General features: G+C 35.0%; 1 protein-coding gene across 5 annotated transcripts in view; it reads right to left on the reverse strand.

The window, feature by feature from the left end:
• LOC129748550 (G protein-coupled receptor kinase 1) overlaps window positions 1–21,005 on the reverse strand; it is a 538,704-nt gene that overhangs the window by 235,587 nt on the left and 282,112 nt on the right. For all 5 annotated transcript variants that reach the window (XM_055743204.1, XM_055743205.1, XM_055743208.1 and 2 more), the window contains one exon: window positions 11,350–11,423. In XM_055743204.1, coding sequence (XP_055599179.1) covers window positions 11,350–11,423 — 74 coding nt within the window. The remainder of the gene's footprint in view (window positions 1–11,349; window positions 11,424–21,005) is intronic.

Genomic DNA, 21,005 nt, shown 5'->3' on the forward strand with positions numbered 1-21,005 from the left:
GAAATTAGAGTTATTATGATGATAATTACCTAAGTTGCTCCTACCATTTTCCGAACTACTTGTAGGTATTCTATTTTTTAACTCAAATTTGAAAAAAAAAATTATATAATTCAATAAAGATTTTTTTCTATATTAAAAAGGCCCTATATTGAAAAAAATCTATATAATTTTTATTCCCTTCTTGAAGTAGAAGAAGTAGTTCTTATTGCAGAACATTGAAATCGCAATCTTAATTAGGAATCCTCATTGCAAAAATTGAGAAAAAATGGGCAACAAGTGACATAGACTAGAACTTATAGTTTTGGGGATTATTTAACAGGATATCAAAGTTTGAGATATAAAAACATAAGAATGATACATTTGTTTCAAGTTGTATTCACACACTGTAGTTTTTAGACAAGAAATTACGATTTCGAAATACAAATAAAAAATATGGAAAAGGTATTCAAAATTATTGTTTTTAAATTTATGAGAATAAAATCAAAGTTCGTAGACCAATAAACATTAGAAAACATTTGCTGTTTGATTTTATAGTTTAAATCAGTAGACAAATAACTGTACAATTCCAAAAATCTGAACACTTGATTCAGAACTCATTAGATTCAGATACCAGTTTTTTCAATCAGTGATTCAGAATAAAAATGTTCTTGAATTAAAAACTTTATTTCGCTAATAACTTGTTATCAATGATTGGTTGTATTCAAAACTAAATAATTTATTAATTGAAATATGCAATATCATCAGAGCTACATGTTTTAGACAGAATCTGACAAATACTTCAAATTCAAAACAGTATAATTTTTCAAAATAAATTTTCGAAATAAGAGCACCACTGTTTCTTACATTTTGACTGCAATATAACCCACATGCTTCTGCATAACAAAGCTAACCCTCTACTGCATGAATGATGAACAAGTTTAGAAACAAATGTGTCGATGGAAATAACTTGATTCTTCTCTAAAGGTCGCGGTACACCTAAGGTGGAAATGAAAATGAAAAATCTTGCTCTTGTCGATATTTAACTCAAAAAGCGACACATAAAGTCTGCTTCATTCAATATTGGAACAAATTCTTTTGCTCATTGTGGCGCTCCTAGTGGACGGATTTGGAAACTTGTTTCACCCACGTGTCGGGAAATTCATTACCTTTCACCATGTGTTTATGTCATAACACCAAACGATAGCATTTTGTAAACAACCGCCATGGAAGCCGAACGGAGAGATCAAATTGTGCACAGTTTTCTTGAAAATCCATTGTTGTCGGCATCGAAGCTAGCTAAACAGCTTAAAATGCCCAGAAATACCGTATGGCGTGTTATCAAGCAGTACCAGGAAACATTGACGACGGCTCGGAAGCCGCATTCGAAGCGTCGGAGTGGAACTGTCGACCGGAAACTGCGTGGGAAAGTCATCAAGGCCGTCAAGAGGAATCCCAATCTTTCAGACCGCGATTTGGCCAATAAGTTCCAGGCCGCTCACAGTACGGTGCGACGAATTCGTCTCCGGGAAGGAATAAGGTCATTCCGAGCCAGCAAACAGCCAAATCGGACGCTGAAGCAGAACAATGTGGCCAGAATCCGTGCTCGAAAGCTGTACGACCAAGTGCTGACCAAGTTCGACGGATGTATTCTGATGGACGATGAGACCTACGTGAAGGCGGACTTTGGGCAAAACCCAGGTCAAAAATTTTATTTGGCGACGGCTCGGGGGGATGTACCTGCAAAATTTAAGTTCGTGTTTGCGGATAAATTCGCCCGCAAGTACATGATTAGGCAGGGGATATGCAGTTGTGGACAGAAAACCAAAGTCTTTCTCACTGACAAGACAATGACATCAGAAGTCTACAAAAAAGAGTGCCTACAGAAACGGATTCTGCCGTTTATTCGTGCCCACGACCGTCCAGTAATGTTTTGGCCGGACCTCGCAAGCTGCCATTACAGCAAAACGGTTATGGAATGGTACGCAACGAACGGGGTCAGCGTAATACCGAAGGACCTCAACCCCCCAAACTGCCCCCAGTTCCGGCCGATAGAGAAATACTGGGCAATCACGAAGCGGAGGCTTAAGGCAAAGGGAAAACTTGTTAGGAACATGACTCAAATGAAGAACTGGTGGAATCAAATCGCCAAAACGGTGGACGAAAAGGGTGTGCGCCGCCTAATGTGCCGTATTACGGGAAAAGTGCGAGAATTTCTTCGACACAGCAACGAATATTTTTTTTAATTTTTTTTATGAAAGAGTAAAGAAAATGCTACATTTGTATGAAAAACAGATTATGAATTCGTTAATAAATGACTGAACTACACGCAATTGTTTGTGTTCCAATATTAAATGAAGCAGACTTTAACATGGTGAAATCGATGGGGAGTAGTTAAAAGCTGAATTTTGAACCGGTCTCAGTGTTCAAAGCTTCTTAATACTGATTTTTTTATTCGATTCCCAATCCCGATCCCAATATGAAAAAATTTTCATGGTGAAAATCGGGGGAATCGAAATTCAAATATTTTCAACAGGTTTTGATCTCTGAGACCAGTTCAAAATCCTTCCCCATCAACTTATATCGCTTTTTTGGGTTATTACTAATACTATTAATACTAATACTAATACTAATACTATTAATGTTATTAACAACCCTCTATAAAAACAAAAACTTATTGCAAATCTTTTTATTGTTCTCCATTTGATCGAGGATTAAGATATAATCTAATTATTCTAGTTTCAGAGAAACAAATTAAATAAACTAAAAGAAAACCCCGGTTTTCTCAAAAGTTAAAACTACTCGCGGCCTTCCAAAAAATTGATCATTGGTTTAAAATATTCGACTTCTTGTTCTTTCGAGTATTTTAGAAATTTTTAAGATTTTTTTAATAAAAGATGTTTTCCTTTTTTTTCATCAAAAGTTAACCTTTGAATCTTCAAAATTGGAGCTAGTAGAAAAAAAAAACCAAATAGCATATTTGGACTTAACATCCTTAAATAAGTTAAAATCAGCTTTTAAACCTTTGGCATCACGGAAAAATGTGAATTTGGTAAAACAATAAAATAAAATGAAGTAAAAATAATCAATTCTAATGGAATAATTTTATTATTTCGTATGTTTGTTGAAACAAAACCTCTTTTTAACATTCAAATATCATATTTCCTGAAGTACTCCACTCAAAATACAAATATATTTTGAGGGAGGATAATGTTGGATAATTGTAACAATTTTAAAGTATTTTAGGCCTTATGTATTGAAAACACTTTCACAAAAAGCTCTTATAAATTACTTACAGTGTTGCTAAAAAGTGCTATTTCAAGGCCATTTAAAGTAAATTTTCACTAAAATTTTTTGAAATTTTCTTCATTTTTTTTTGTCAAGATTCAGGTAAAAAAATCAGTTCATTCGAATTTGTTGTAAATCTTCATATAATTCGTATTCTGGATTAATTGTGCTCACTAATTTGTATCAAGAAAATTAAATTTAAAAATTCAACTTAAAAAAATAGTTTAAGGATTTTTTTTCCAAACAGGGCATTTGATAGGAGATCGTTTCCTAAAATTTAAAGAGATGCCGAATTTGTTGTTATAATGGTAAAAAAAATACACCTTGCCATGCGTAAAGAAGATTTGAAGATTTATTTATAATTTCTGTCTTGATTTTACCTCTTGAATTGAATTGAAATTTATAATATTAGCTTCTTCTTACATTTCCAAGTTTAAAACATAAAGTTCTGAATTCTAAATTTAGCTTTAATCCACTTGTTTTCATATGATTGATGATTTTTTCAAGTGATTGTAGTGACGTGTGATACTTGATCAAATTATAAGCGACTTTTTGAACTTCTGATCTCTTTCTTCTAGACAGTTTTGAACTCTGGATTTCGATGGAAATTGAGTTTTCAATTCAAAGTTGATTGACGAGAGTCCCAATAGTTTTTAAATTTCACAACTTATGGTTTTCTTACCAATACCATACATTTTTTTAACTGTTGTATTCTGGCAAAGAATTTGAAATAATTATTCTGAATTTTGAATTTTGGGTTGAATCCCTGATCTTGGAAGCAAAAGTAAATTTTGATTTCCTTTTGTTATTTTTCCTGGTTTTGGATCTGAATTCCCTGTTTTTCCCGGTTTTCCCGGTTCCATTTTCAATTCCCGGTTTATTCCCGGTCTCGGTTTTCCCGGTTCTGTGGCCACCCTGTATACTGAAGAGGTATTACCCTTGTTTTGAAGACTAAGTTATTGTCAATCAAATGACAAATCAAATAAACTTCTCATTGATGAATAAAAAGAATTCGAGAATTTTCTGCAATAAATTGTTACTTAGGCAGTCCTGAGTTTGGTAATAAAACCTTCATTTTGTTGTCCTACATTTCATTCATTCCAAGCTCAAAATCTCAACTTCAAGTTCCAAACTCAATCATCTCTGCTTCGCGTGTGTCTCCAGTAAGATAAGCAAGCAGCAGCGAACCTGGTCGTTTTGTCCCGAAAAAGCTTTCACAGCTTCACTAGCCGGTTGACATTTTCCCGAAGGGAGGTCGATTTTTTGGGAGATTTTTGCTTCAAACTGTCGCCATTGCCTTTTCCGCCACACTTTCGTATGTAGCTGCGCTACGTCCTACGTTACTCCATCCAGCGGAAATCGGAGCCTCAAGTTCGTTCATACAGCATCGAAGTCAACTTGTTAGGCTCTCGCAGATTTGAACCCTTCGGGGCCACAACAACGCGCTGACAGTGAAAATCCGAGACTTTTTGCTACGTTTTCATTCAGGAGCTTGGGTTTTGGAGGAAAAAAAAGTACCGGGAACAACCATCTCGGTTAGGACAAATTTTCCAAATCCGGTAAGTGACTGCGCTGCCATGAATGAAGTCGAGCATATGGGAAGAGATTTTGGGGATTTTTTTTTCGCTGCTTTAGACAAAAAGTGGTGATGCTTAAAGCCTTCGATTTTAGAATTTTATCTAAAAAAAACTTTCTCAGTTGATTCAAAGTTTTCCTGTAGATGATTTCATTCTATGTACATTATGGTCCTTTCATATTTCTGGATTCAACCTCAGTCGTAAAATTTGCTGTTGATTTAAAGCCACATTCAAGTCCATTCAACCGATGTTGATAATCTTCATTAAAATCTAACAGGAAGTAGCACTCAGGTTCCCAGTAGACTAAAAATAGTCTGCTCCAGATTCTATTTTCAAATCTGGCTCCAGCCAGCTTCGTAAAATGATAAAATGCAGCCTAAGCTGATGGAAGCATTTCGGTGAACCCGAGAAAGATTGAAAGGAGACGAAGAAACAAAATCGGGGTGGTGGAAGTGAAAATTCCAAATTTAGATCCCAACATTCTTGGGTTTTGGTTTTTGAAAAAGTGCTGTCGTTTTCCGATCCAAACCATGATCGGTGCCGGATGAAGTGAAATCTGTTCCGGAAAAATCCCTTTTACAAAGGGACCCAAAATGGGTGAGTGTGTGTGTGTGAGTATGTATGCAAAGGCATGAAATTCAATCTGCCGATTTGTGAGGAACAGGTGAGATCCGCAAGGTGTGTAGGAATCCTTATCGATTTGGAATTTTCCTAATTGAAAACCTGCCCTAGCAGGTGAACTTTTGTTGAGTAAATCGAAAAAACATTCCCAGGAATTGTGGTTATCAAAATATGATTTTGAATAACAGAACAATTCTGTCACCGTCCATCAGAGAGAAGAATTTCAATCATTCGTTAGAAAGTTTAAAGTGAAATAACAAAGTCGGGATTGATTATTCCAACCATACGTCTGAGAGCATATTTTCATACGACGGATGTTTAACTTGTACCTGAAAACTAATTTGATTTCTGTCAATGGGATATGTCCATAAATTGTTCGAGTAGCTTTCTATCTAAACCTATGACAACATCAAACAACAATAAACCATCATTGTTGTAGGCGTAAAGATTCCAGAAAACTCTAAATGGTTTGATTCCAGCAAAAAGAAAAATAAATGTATATTCACTTTGTGGTCCGGCTGCTGCTGCTCAAAATAGTCAAAATCAGATTCAACTGGACGGTGTGGAACCATAAGTGGCAAGAAAGTGGACGGGTCGATACGAATTTTTAATCTAAGCACACTTAACGCTTAACATGCTTATCAGTTGTTGATAAGGTTTCCATCAGTAGGTACTAAGGAACCAAATTCAAGCTACTTAGTTCAAAAGCTCGAGAAAAAAATCGCCTACAAATATGCAACGAAGTTGTTGCGGCTAAGGAGCGTCAAATGAGGCAACCGATTTGATAGCAGGGTACAATTTATTGGTTTATCGGCTTCAAAATAAAAATGGAACATTTTGGTGAGTAATATAAATTTTACCGATTTTGTAGGGACTTGGCTAGTGAACGGTAGACAATGTGCAACTCGAGACCCCATACACCCTACCTTCGGGTAGTGGTCATATCACCTCTTGTCTGCAACTCCGATTCTCTACCCCCCGTGGTGCTAGCTAGGGTGCGAGCAACCTTAGCGGAGATCGGGTACCCAACCCCGGTGGATGCTTTGGTCGCATGCCGACTGGGTTAGGGGGCTTCGTACGCGTCTGTTCTCCATACCAGAGCTGCGGCAACACACACGAGCTTGGAACAGCTTTTATAGTGATGGGAAAGATGCAAAAGCGCGTGATCGGGTGGTGGCCGATCAACTTACGAATGTGCCGGTTGAGAATCAAGGGCCGGTTCTTCAATATCAGCATCATCAACGTGCACAGCCCCCACCTCGGAAGTACCGGTGACGACAAAGACGAATTTTACGCGCGGCTGGAGCGTGAATACGACCGTTGCCCAAAACATGATATCAAGATCGTCATCGGGGATTTTAATGCTCAGGTCGGCCAGGAGGAGGAGGAATTCAAACCGACAATTGGAAGGTTCAGTGCGCACCAGCTGACCAACGAAAACGTCCTCAGACTTATAGATTTCGCCGCCTCCAAACGAATGGCCGTACGTAGTACCTTTTTCCAGCACCGCCTCCCACACAAGTACACCTGGAGATCACCGTACCAAACGCAATCACAGATCGACCACGTTTTGATCGACAGCCGGCACTTCTCGGACATCATCGACGTCAGATCCTGTCGAGGCGCCAACATCGAGTCAGACCACTATCTGGTGATGGTGAAGATGCGCCCAAAACTCTCCGTAGTGAACAACACGCGAAACCGGCGCCCGCCTCGGTTAAATATCGCACGACTGAAGCAACCTCAGGTCGCGGCAGACTACGCGCAATCGGTCGAAGCAGCGCTACCGGCAGAGGGCGAGCTTGACAAAGCCCCTCTCGAGGACTGTTGGGATACCATCAAGACAGTCATCAACAGTACTGTGGAGAACGTCATCGGTTATGTGGAGCGATCTCGACGGAACGACTGGTTCGACGAGGAGTGTAGGAGGGTGATGGACGAAGAGAATGCCGCGCGGGCGGCAGTAGTGCAAAGAGGCACCCGTCGAAATGTGGAAAATCACCGACAGCGGAAGAGGCAGCGAGTCCGAATTTTCCAGGAGAAAAAGCGCCACCTGGAGGAGGAGGAGCTCGAGGAGCTGGAGCAGCTGAATCGTTCCCAAGAAACACGAAAGTTCTATCAGAAACTCAACGCATCCCGCAAAGGCTTCGTGCCGCAAGCCGAAACGTGCCGGGATAAGGATGGGGGCATCCTGACGGACAATCGTGAGGTGATCAAAAGATGGAATCAGCACTTCGATGAACACCTGAACGGCGCACATGCAGAAGTTCAAGACGGTGGGGGAAGGTACATCGCCGGCGTAGCCAACGACGTAGAGGAGCCACTCCCAACGATGAGTGAAGTTAAGGAAGCCATTCGCCAGCCGAATAGAAACAAGTCGGCCGATTGCCTACACCGGTTGATAGTCCGGATCTGGGACAAAGAACAGCTACCGGAGGAGTAATATGGGAGTAATATGCCCCATCTACAAAAAGGGCGACAAATTGGACTGTGAGAACTACCGAGCGATCACTGTCCTCAATGCCGCCTACAAAGTGTTGTCCTGAATCCTACTCCGCCGCCTAACGCCACAAGCAAACAGATTCGTGGGAAGTCATCAGGCCGGCTTCATGGAAGGACGGTCTACGACCGACCAGATATTCACATTGCGGCAAATCCTCCAAAAATGCCGTGAACACCAAGTCCCTACGCACCATCTATTCATCGACTTCAAAGCCGCATACAACACGATCGACCGTAACGAGCTATGGAAAATCATGGACGAGAACGGCTTTTCCGGGAAGCTGATCAGACTGATCAAGGCGACGATGGATGGAACGCAGTGCTGTGTGCGGATTTCGGGTGAATTGTCGAGTTCATTCGAATCGCGCAGGGGGCTTCGACAAGGTGATGGTCTATCCTGCATGATGTTCAACGTGGCGCTAGAAGGTGTTATTCGACGAGCGGTGGGCGAAATGCGGGGCACGATTTTCAACAGATCCAGTCAACTTATCTGCTTTGCCGATGACATTGATATAGTCGGCAGATCATCTGCGGCGGTGGAAGACATCTACCGCAAACTGAAACTCGAAGCAGGAAGGATTGGGTTGATGATTAATACGTCCAAGACGAAGTACGTGCTGGCCTGCGGATCCGAGACCGACCGAACCCGCTTGTCCAGTAATAACAAGGTCACGATCGACGGCGACGAGCTGGAGATAGTCGAAGACTTTGTCTATCTCGGCTCACTGGTGACCGCAGACAATGACACCAGCCGTGAGATCCGGAGGCAAATTATCAGCGGAAGTCGTGCCTACTATGGACTCCACAAGCAACTGCGGTCGAGAAGACTTAGCCCTCGCACGAAGTGTAACCTGTATATGACGCTCATTAGACCGGTTGTTCTCTACGGGCACGAGACATGGATATTGCTCGAGGAGGACCTGCGTACACTCGGAGTATTCGAGCGACGAGTGTTAAGAACCATCTTTGGCGGCGTACAGGAGAATGGAGTGTGGAGGCGAAGGATGAACCACGATCTCGCGCGACTCTACGGCGAACCCAGTATCCAGAAGGTGGTGAAGGCTGGCCGGATACGCTGGGAGGGACATGTTGCGAGAATGCCGGACGACTGCCCTGCGAAACAGGGGTGAAATTATGAATCCTATTCGATTCGAGTTACCCGTTTCGAGTTGAACTCGAATCGAATTAGAATCAGTATTACGAATCTCGTTCGAGTTCTAAATTTTAAAGTACTAGATTTCGAGTAAATCGGGTAGTACATCATCGCGAAACGTTCCATTCGAATCGAGATCGGTAATGCCAAAGTTGGTCGAATCGAACGAAACTCGATTGTTTCGAGTTTCATAATCCCGCCCCAGGTGTCCGCTACGAATCCGGTAGGAACAAGACGAGCGGGAGCGCAACGAGCGAGGTGGTTAGACTAAGTGGAGCGTGATCTGGTGAATGTGGGATGCCCGAGAAGTTGGAGAGCGGTTGCCATGAACCGAGTGAATTTTAAGAATTATGTTCATCAAGTTATGTTTTGAGACTGAATACTATGTAAACGATAAGTGAAGTGAAGTTTCCACAGCTCCAGAAATATTCTCTCTGCTATAACACATTTTGCAGTACCAAAGTTCACAGAAGTTTTAAATCTAATTCTTAAAAGTTCATAGATTATTGATACAATTTTCTGAAACCTCTAGCTACCAAAGTCAAGGTTTGACACAGCGTAGCCATACTCTAAAGTAGACTGGGGTAGTTAAGATCTTTGAAGCCATCCGTTCACTTTTTTATAAGTTAATGCATCCAGAAGGTACGTTCTGACTCATACGAATATATGATAAACTGATGCAGAATATCCAAAGATGAATCAACCATCATGTGAGGTTAGTTCAACCATGCCAGATTTAAAAACTGTTAATCAAACTGGGTACATCCTGGCAGTACATGTTTGAGTATTCTCTTCTTAAGACTTCTGAACAAAACTCGAGACAACACTTTTAATATCGACTCGCCGTAGCACCCACAAAACGTACATATGAGTAAGTATTGTACGTACGTATGTATCCAAAATTTTCACTTGAGATCTGGTAGCTCCTCTTGGTTGGCATTCCGAATTCATTCAAAAAAGGACGGCATCGCAACTGTCCCTACGCCGGCCGTCCGTGTGTGATCCCACTTCTTCTTGAGGCCACATCGCCACAAACGGTATTTGAATCAAACTAGAACTAGAGAGATGACGCCAGGCAGGAGAGGGTGATGATGCCCGTCAACCGAAAATTCCACTTCAGCTTCAAAAAAGGTCCGTTGCCCGGTGGAAATGGGTTGCCCGAAAGTGGAATTTTCATCATCGTTTGGGTTTCCCGGGGTGATTCTGTGTGTGTGTAGTTGGACCTAGGATGTGATACGACGACGTGTGGAATGTTCCGGGGCCTTCGAGGGCCAAGCAAAGTAAAGCAAAAACCGAACGTGGTCAATTTGGACAATGTTTGGGGGCGCTCTTCAATAGGATACATCAAGGCGCGTTGAATTGGATTTGTTTAAATTCTTCTTTTTGGATGAAATTTGTGGTGACCTTTTCACCCTGTTGGTGAATATTTTCGAATGAAACCTTGTTAAGGGCTAATAAACGTTATCTCTGATGATGATAACCACTTATAGATGGGGTGCATTTAAAAAAGAAGGTTCTTACCAATCAGTGAGAGCTTTGCCATATTCCAACTTTGAATATTGCGCAAAGTTAAGATATAAATCTGAATTTCGAATCAGAAAATCTCAAGAGTTCTTAAGCTGATCGAGCTAACCTCAAGGTTTTTCCGGAAATAATACGGCTTATTATAAAATGCTTCAATTTCAATCACCGAAAGGCGCCATCTTTCTTGAACTTCGTATAAAGGTGCGAAAGCGTAATTTATTCCATCGTTTTCAATCATCGTATGCAAATGGCTGTGTCGCGCATTCATGGATTCAAATTCGAACTTCTCACTTAGGTAAGCCTGGAACTGGCGCTCTCTTCAAAACCATCCATTCCTGACCTATCAGAAGAGGCATCAAACTACTGACTGTCTGGAAGGGACAAAAAAAAACGATCCGGTAAGGGGGGATGAATTCAAAATCGACACCCCCAGAAAGAAAATTACCATTCCGGCAATCGAAACAAAGTGCCGCATTTGAACGCTGTAGAAGCGGCATCAGAAAAAAGTATATCTTTATTCAAGTAAGTGAGGAGCCATCGCCTTTTTCCTTGAGGGGGTAAAGAGCTTACCGAAAGTGGAAATAAAAATGGAATAAAATAATAAAAAAAAAGAGTGGAGCGTCTCGATTGATTTGAATGAAAGTCTCCGTCTCGGTCGGAGACTGAGAAAGATTTTCCTTTGGCTTTCCCTCGCTTAAATTGACTTACCTCCTCGTAGAATTTTAAATGTGGCACTGGTTCGTCTGAGATGTTGTCGCAAAAGTCTCTGAATAGAAGGTATCCTGGAAAGATAGGAAAGAGAAGAAAAATAGGTAGAGCACAGTCGTTAATGGTGCAAATTGCCGGATGGTTTGGCTCAATTGAAAACTACTTTTTGCTGAAATCTTCTCCGCTCAGATTGGATTCAAAGTGGATAAACTCCATTAGTCACTTTAAAATTTTAAAACTGAGATGTTTTATGTATTCGAAAAGAATTCAACAAAAAAAAAGTTCAAAATCATACAGTCTTTCAAAAATCGAGTTTTGAAAACGGGAATCAATTTGTTTCAATGCTAATAAAAAAAATAAAATCAAACTGTCATAACCCTAACGATATTTTTTCCCATTCACCAGTCCCAAACTTCATTATTTTGCTTTCCCTCACCGACTGAAAAAGTGAACTGTCTTTCTGTATGAGTCTTCTTCCATTATTTTTTTTTATTATGATGCCACATTATTGATTTTCTATCGGTCAATCATATTATTTGGGGCAGCCATCACGTCATAATTGGACACTTTGCTGGGGCGCGAAAATGAAATGAAATGGGAGTTTGGAATTTGTTGGTTTTGTTTTGCTTTTTTGTTTTTTTTTTATCAACTGTTGAGTAGCAAGTTTTGCACGGCGTTTGAAGGAAACTTAATAACTCGAAAAGGTATCATCATTAAACGGTATGCTGACCAGTGGAATAAATTCGAAATTTTTTTTAAAGAAGGCAGAGGGTGTTTGAAATGGATTTTTTTTCGGTTATTAAAGATTGCCGACTACTTAATGGACCAAAAGGAGGGAATTAAAAATCAATGAGACAGCTTTTAATGCGTTCATAATTAGTTGGAATGAATGAAGGTGTTAAACTTATTAATTAAAAAAAATTGATTTTTTGTACGCAGAGTTTATGTCCGCACATAATTGATAAGTAAGGAGTTTTTTCTAAAAATAATTGCAACACTTTGATTTGTGAATAACTTTGGAATGCAAAGATGAAAATTGATAAAATATTCAGTAAAGCTTCCAAATAATGTATTGCATCGCCAAAAATTGAAATAAACAAAATTGATGGAATTGATAAAATTAACAAAAATGACAAAATTGACAAAATTGTCAAAAATTACAAAATTGTCAAAAATTACAAAATTTACAACATTTACAAAATTTACAAAATTAACAAAATTTACAAAATCTACAAAATTAACAAAATTTACAAATTTACAAAATTTACAAATTTTGCAAAATTTACAAAATTTACAAAATTTACAAAATTTACAAAATTTACAAAATTTACAAAATTTACCAAATTTACAAAATTTACAAGACTTACAAAATTTACAAAATTTACAAAATTAACAAAATTGACAAAATTGACAAAATTTACAAAATTGACAAAATTTACAAAATATACGACAATAAAAGAAATTTACAAAATTAACAAAATTGACAAAATTTACAAAATTTACAAATCTTACAAAATTTACAAAATTTACAAAATTTACAAAATTTACAAAATTGACAAAATTTACAAAATTTACAAAATTTACAAAATTTACAAAATTTACAAAATTAACAAAATTTACAAAATTTACAAAATTTACAAAATTTACAAAATTTACAAAATTTACAAAATTTACAAAATTTACAAAATTTACAAAATTTACAAAATTTACAAAATTTACAAAATTTACAAAATTTACAAAATTTACAAAATTTACAAAATTTACAAAATTTACAAAATTTACAAAATTTACAAAATTTACAAAATTTAAAAAATTTACAAAATTTACAAAATTTACAAAATTTACAAAATTTACAAAATTGAAAAAATTGAAAAAATTGAAAAAATTGACAAAATTTACAAAATTTACAAAATTTACAAAATTTACAAAATTTACAAAATTTACAAAATTTACAAAATTTACAAAATTGACAAAATTGACAAAATTGACAAAATTGACAAAATTGACAAAATTGACAAAATTGACAAAATTGACAAAATTGACAAAATTGACAAAATTGACAAAATTGACAAAATTGACAAAATTGACAAAATTGACAAAATTGACAAAATTGACAAAATTGACAAAATTGACAAAATTGACAAAATTGACAAAATTGACAAAATTGACAAAATTGACAAAATTGACAAAATTGACAAAATTGACAAAATTGACAAAATTGACAAAATTGACAAAATTGACAAAATTGACAAAATTGACAAAATTGACAAAATTGACAAAATTGACAAAATTGACAAAATTGACAAAATTGACAAAATTGACAAAATTGACAAAATTGACAAAATTGACAAAATTGACAAAATTGACAAAATTGACAAAATTGACAAAATTGACAAAATTGACAAAATTGACAAAATTGACAAAATTGACAAAATTGACAAAATTGACAAAATTGACAAAATAGACAAAATTGACAAAATTGACAAAATTGACAAAATTGACAAAATTGACAAAATTGACAAAATTGACAAAATTGACAAAATTGACAAAATTGACAAAATTGACAAAATTGACAAAATTGACAAAATTGACAAAATTGACAAAATTGACAAAATTGACAAAATTGACAAAATTGACAAAATTGAGAAAATTGACAAAATTGACAAAATTGACAAAATTGACAAAATTGACAAAATTGACAAAATTGACAAAATTGACAAAATTGACAAAATTGACAAAATTTACAAAATTTACAAAATTTACAAAATTTACAAAATTTACAAAATTTACAAAATTTACAAAATTTACAAAATTTACAAAATTTACAAAATTTACAAAATTTACAAAATTTACAAAATTTACAAAATTTACAAAATTTACAAAATTTACAAAATTTACAAAATTTACAAAATTTACAAAATTTACAAAATTTACAAAATTTACAAAATTTACAAAATTTACAAAATTTACAAAATTTACAAAATTTACAAAATTTACAAAATTTACAAAATTTACAAAATTTACAAAATTTACAAAATTTACAAAATTTACAAAATTTACAAAATTTACAAAATTTACAAAATTTACAAAATTTACAAAATTGACAAAATTGACACAATTGACAAAATTTTCAAAATTGACAAAATTGACAAAATTGACAAAATTGACAAAATTGACAAAATTGACAAAATTGACAAAATTGACAAAATTGACAAAATTGACAAAATTGGCAAAATTGACAAAATTGACAAAAATGACAAAATTGACTAAATTGACTAAAATGACAAAAGTGACAAAATTGACAAAATTGACAAAATTGACAAAATTGACAAAATTGACAAAATTGACAAAATTGACAAAGTTGACAAAATTGACAAAATTAACAATATTTACAAAATTTACAAAATTTACAAAATTGACAAAATTGAAAAAATTGACAAAATTGACAAAATTGACAAAATTGACAAAATTGACAAAATTGACAAAATTGACAAAATTGACAAAATTGACAAAATTGACAAAATTGACAAAATTGACAAAATTGACAAAATTGACAAAATTGGCAAAATTGACAAAATTGACAAAAATGACAAAATTGACTAAATTGACAAAATTGACAAAATTGACAAAATTGAAAAAATAGACAAAATTGACAAAATTCACAAAATTGACAAAGTTGACAAAATTGACAAAATTAACAAAATTTACAAAATTTACAAAATTTACAAAATTTACAAAATTGACAAAATTGAAAAAATTGACAAAATTGACAAAATTGACAAAATTGACAAAATTGACAAAATTGACAAAATTGACAAAATTGACAAAATTGACAAAATTGACAAAATTGACAAAATTGACAAAATTGACAAAATTGACAAAATTGACAAAATTGACAAAATTGACAAAATTGACAAAATTGACAAAATTGACAAAATTGACAAAATTGACAAAATTGACAAAATTGACAAAACTGACAAAATTGACAAAATTGACAAAATTGACAAAATGGACAAAATTGACAAAATTGACAAAATTGACAAAATTGACAAAATTGACAAAATTGACAAAATTGACAAAATTGACAAAATTGACAAAATTGACAAAATTGTCAAAATTGACAAAATTGACAAAATTGACAAAATTGACAAAATTGACAAAATTGACAAAATTGACAATATTGACAAAATTGACGAAATTGACAAAATTGACGAAATTGACAAAATTGACAAAATTGACAAAATTGACAAAATTGACAAAATTGACAAAATTGACAAAATTGACAAAATTTACCAAATTGGCAAAATTGACAAAATTAACAAAATTGACAAAATTGACGAAATTGACAAAATTGACAAAATTGACAAAATTGACAAAATTGACAAAATTTACAAAATTGACAAAATTGACAAAATTGACAAAATTTAAAAAAATTATAAAATTTACAAAATTTACAAAATTTACAAAATTGAAAAAATTTACAAAATTGACTAAATTAACAAAATTTACAAAATTTTCAAAATTTACAAAATTTACAAAATTTACAAAATTTTCAAAATTTACAAAATTTACAAAATTTACAAAATTTACAAAATTTACAAAATTTACAAAATTTACAAAATTTACAAAATTTACAAAATTTACAAAATTTACAAAATTTTCAAAATTTACAAAATTTACAAAATTTACAAAATTTACAAAATTTACAAAATTTACAAAATTTACAAAATTTACAAAATTTACAAAATTTACAAAATTTACAAAATTTACAAAATTTACAAAATTTACAAAATTTACAAAATTTACAAAATTTACAAAATTTCCAAAATTTACAAAATTTACAAAATTTACAAAATTTACAAAATTTACAAAATTTACAAAATTTACAAAATTTACAAAATTTACAAAATTTACAAAATTTACAAAATTTACAAAATTGACAAAATTTACAAAATGTACCAAATTTACAAAATTAACAAAATTTACAAAATTTACAAAATAAACTTAATTTACAAAATTTACAAAATTTAAAAAATTTACAAAATTTACAAAATTGACAAAATTTACAAAAGTTACAAAATTGACTAAACTTACAAAATTGACATAATTGACGAAATTAACAAAATTTACAAAATTGACAAAATTAACAAAATTTACAAAATTTACAAAATATTCAAAATTTACAAAATTTACAAAATTTCCAAAATTTACAAAATTTACAAAATTTACAAAATTTACAACATTTTTAAAATTTAAAAAAATTACAAAATTAACAAAATATACAAAATTTACAAAATTTACAAAATTTACAAAATTTACAAAATTTACAAAATTTACAAAATTTACAAAATTTACAAAATTTACAAAATTTACAAAATTTACAGAATTTACAAAATTTACAAAATTTACAAAATTTACAAAATTTACAAAATTTACAAAATTTACAAAATTGAAAAAATTGACAAAATTGACAAAATTGACAAAATTGACAAAATTGACAAAATTGACAAAATTGACAAAATTGACAAAATTGACTAAATTGACAAAATTGACAAAATTGACAAAATTGACAAAATTGACAAAATTGACAAAATTGACAAAATTGACAAAATTGACAAAATTGACAAAATTGACAAAATTGACAAAATTGACAAAATTGACAAAATTGACAAAATTGACAAAATTGACAAAATTGACAAAATTGACAAAATTGACAAAATTGACAAAATTGACAAAATTGACAAAATTGACAAAATTGACAAAATTGACAAAATTGTCAAAATTAACAAAATTGACAAATTTGACAAAATTGACAAAATTGACAAAATTGACAAAATTGACAAAATTGACAAAATTGACAAAATTGACAAAATTGACAAAATTGACAAAATTGACAAAATTGACAAAATTGACAAAATTGACAAAATTGACAAAATTGACAAAATTGACAAAATTGACAAAATTGACAAAATTGACAAAATTGACAAAATTGACAAAATTGACAAAATTGACAAAATTGACAAAATTGACAAAATTGACAAAATTGACAAAATTGACAAAATTGACAAAATTGACAAAATTGACAAAATTGACAAAATTGACAAAATTGACAAAATTGACAAAATTGACAAAATTGACAAAATTGACAAAATTGACAAAATTGACAAAATTGACAAAATTGACAAAATTGACAAAATTGACAAAATTGACAAAATTGACAAAATTGACAAAATTGACAAAATTGACAAAATTGACAAAATTGACAAAATTGACAAAATTGACAAAATTGACAAAATTGACAAAATTGACAAAATTGACAAAATTGACAAAATAGACAAAATTGGCAAGATTGACACAATTGACAAAATTGACAAAATTTACAAAATTGACAAAATTGACAAAATTGACAAAATTGACAAAATTGACAAAATTGACTAAGTTGACTAAATTGACAAAATTGACAAAATTGACAAAATTGACAAAATTGACAAAATTGACAAAATTGACAAAATTGACGAAATTGACAAAATTGACAAAATTGACAAAACTGACAAAATTGACGAAATTGACAAAATTGACAAAACTGACAAAATTGACAAAATTGACAAAATTGACAAAATTGACAAAATTGACAAAATTGACAAAATTGACAAAGTTTACAAAATTGACAGAATTGACAAAATTGACAAAATTGACAAAATTGACAAAATCGACCAAATTGGCAAAATTGACAAAAATTAAAAATGAAAAAGATGACAAAATTGAAAAATCTTTAAAAAATTACCGAATTAACAAGATAAGCATAGATAAAAAAGGAAATTTTAAAAACTACCACTGAAAAAATTGACATAATTATTTAAAAAAAAATAAAATTGGCGAAACGCAATCCAAAAATATGTATTGGGGAAGTCACAAAAAAATAAATATTTCTCACTCACTCTCTAGCTGACTTATAAACAGGCCTTACTTTATTTCTTGAAGGTAAAAAAGCTGCCCACGAGTAAAATAAACAAAATAAGGCGGTAAAATCGTGCGCAAAATATTTAGATTCGACCAATTTCTTTCAACCCTCGACCTTCAGCTGTCGACTCTTGATTGCCGATTTAAGATTTTCCATTCTTGATTCCCGGTTTTTAAAATTTAACTTGCAGATCTTGACGATTTTTGTCTTTTGGTTCTTGACTCTGGTCTCTAGGCTCCCAGATCTCCACTCTTGAATTTTGATTTTCGACTATTGACTCCCAATTTTAAACTTTCGACTCTTGATGTTATGCTTGGAATTTTTTTTTTGAACTTTCAACTTTCAATATTCGATTCTTGACTCTTAACTTTCGACTTTCGAATTTTACCATTCGACTTGTGCCTTTCGACTCTTGACTGTTGGCAATCGACTTTCGATTCTCGACTTTCGACTATTGACGGTCAACATTTGACTCGCGACTTTTGAATATTTATTGATGACACTCCTGCCTTGGTCCTCAAATTCATCTCTCAACTCTGGATTCTGGCGACTTTTAATCTTGAATCTGGACTCTCGACTTTCGACTTTCGCCTCTCAAATCTCTACTCCTGATGTTCGGCTTTTCACTTTCGACGTTCTACTTTCTACATTTGACTTTCGACTTCCTATTCTCAACTTTTGCCATCTGACTTTCGATTCTCGGTTCTAGATTCTCGAATTTCAACTATCAACCCTTGACTTTATTTAGATTATCTAAAAGATTTAAACTCTCGACTTTCGACTTTTGACTACCGGCTCTTGAATCTCGACATTCGAAATCTAAAACGCCACATTTTATTCTCAACTCTCTTTTCTTTTAATTTTCTCGACTGTCTAGAGAACCTAAGCTATCGATTCTCCATTTTTGGCACTCGACTCTCGAATCTTGACTTTCTACTCTTGACTTCCGATTCTCGACTCTCGACTCTCAACTCTCGACTCTCAACTCTCGACTCTCAACTCTCGACTCTCGAATTTCGACTCTCGACTCTCGACTTTCGACTCTCGACTCTCGACTCTCGACTCTCGACTCTCGACTGTCGACTCTCGACTCTCTACTCTCGACTCTTGACTCTCAACTCTCAACTCTCAACTCTCAACTCTCGACTCTCGACTCTCAACTCTCGACTCTCGACTCTCGATTCTCGACTCTCGAATCTCGACTCTCGACTCTCGACTCTCGATTCTCGACCCTCGACTCTCGACTCTCGACTCTCGACTCTTGACTCTCGACTCTCAACTATCGACTCTTGACTCTCGACTCTCGACTCTCGACTCTCGACTCTCGACTCTCGACTCTTGACTCTTGACTCTCGACTCTTGACTCTCGACTCTTGACTCTTAACTCTCGACGCTCGACCCTCGAATTTCGACTTTCGACTCTCAACTCTCGACTTCCGACGCTTGAATTTCGACTTTCGACTCTCGAGTCTTGACTCTCGACTGTCGACTCTCAACTCTCGACTCTTGACTTTCGACTCCCGACTCTTGACTCTTGACTCTCGACTCTAAAATATCAACTCTCAACTCTCGACTCTCGACTCTCGACTCTCGTCTCTCGACTCTCGACTCTCGTCTCTCGACTCTCGACTCTCGACGCTCGACCCTCGAATTTCGACTTTCGACTCTCGACTCTCAACTCTCGACTCACGACGTTCGAATTTCGGCTTTCAACTCTTGAATTTCGACTGTTGACTCTTGACTTTCGACTGTTGACTCTTGACTTTCGACTCTCGACTCTCAAATCTCGGCTCTCGATTCTCGACTCTCGACTCTCAACTCTCAACTCTCAACTCTCGACTCTCGACTCTCGACTCTCGACTCTCGACTCTCGACTCTCGACTCTCGACTCTCGACTCTCGACTCTTGAATCTCGACTCGACTCTCGACCCTTGCGACTCTCGATTCTCGACTCTCGACTCTCGACTCTCGACTCTCAACTCTTGACTCTCGATTCTCGACTCCCGACTATCGACTCTTGACTCTCGACTCTCGACTCTGGACCTTCGAATCTCGACTCTGGGCCTTCGACTCTCGACTCTCGATCTTCGACTCTCGATCTTCGAATTTCGACTCTCGATTCTCGACTCTCGACTCTCGACTCTCGACTCTCGACTCTCGACTCTCGACTCTCGACTCTCGACTCTCGACTCTCGACTCTCGACTCTCGACTCTCGACTCTCGACTGTCGACTCTCGACTCTCGACTCTCGACTTTCGACTCTCGATTCTCGATTCTCGACTCTCGACTCTCGACTCTCGAATCTTGACACTCTACTCTTGACTCTCGACTCTCGAATCTTGACACTCTACTCTTGACTCTCGACTCTCGATTCTTTACTATCGACTCTCGATCTTCGAATTTCGACTCACGACTCTCGACTCTCGACTCTCGACTCTCGACTCTCGACTCTCGACTCTCGACTCTCGACTCTCGACTGTCGACTCTCGACTCTCGACTCTCGACTCTCGACTCTCGACTCTCGACTCTCGACTCTCGACTCTCAACTCTCGACTCTCGATTCTCGACTAACGACCACGATTCTCGACTTTCGACGCTCGACTCTCTTCTCTCGACTCTCGACTCTTGACTCTCGACTCTTGACTCTCGACTCTTGACTCTCGACTCTCAACTATCGACTCTTGACTCTCGACTC

The sequence above is a fragment of the Uranotaenia lowii genome, chromosome 2, assembly GCF_029784155.1.
Source record: "Uranotaenia lowii strain MFRU-FL chromosome 2, ASM2978415v1, whole genome shotgun sequence".
In the NCBI taxonomy this organism is placed as follows: Eukaryota; Metazoa; Arthropoda; class Insecta; order Diptera; family Culicidae; genus Uranotaenia; species Uranotaenia lowii.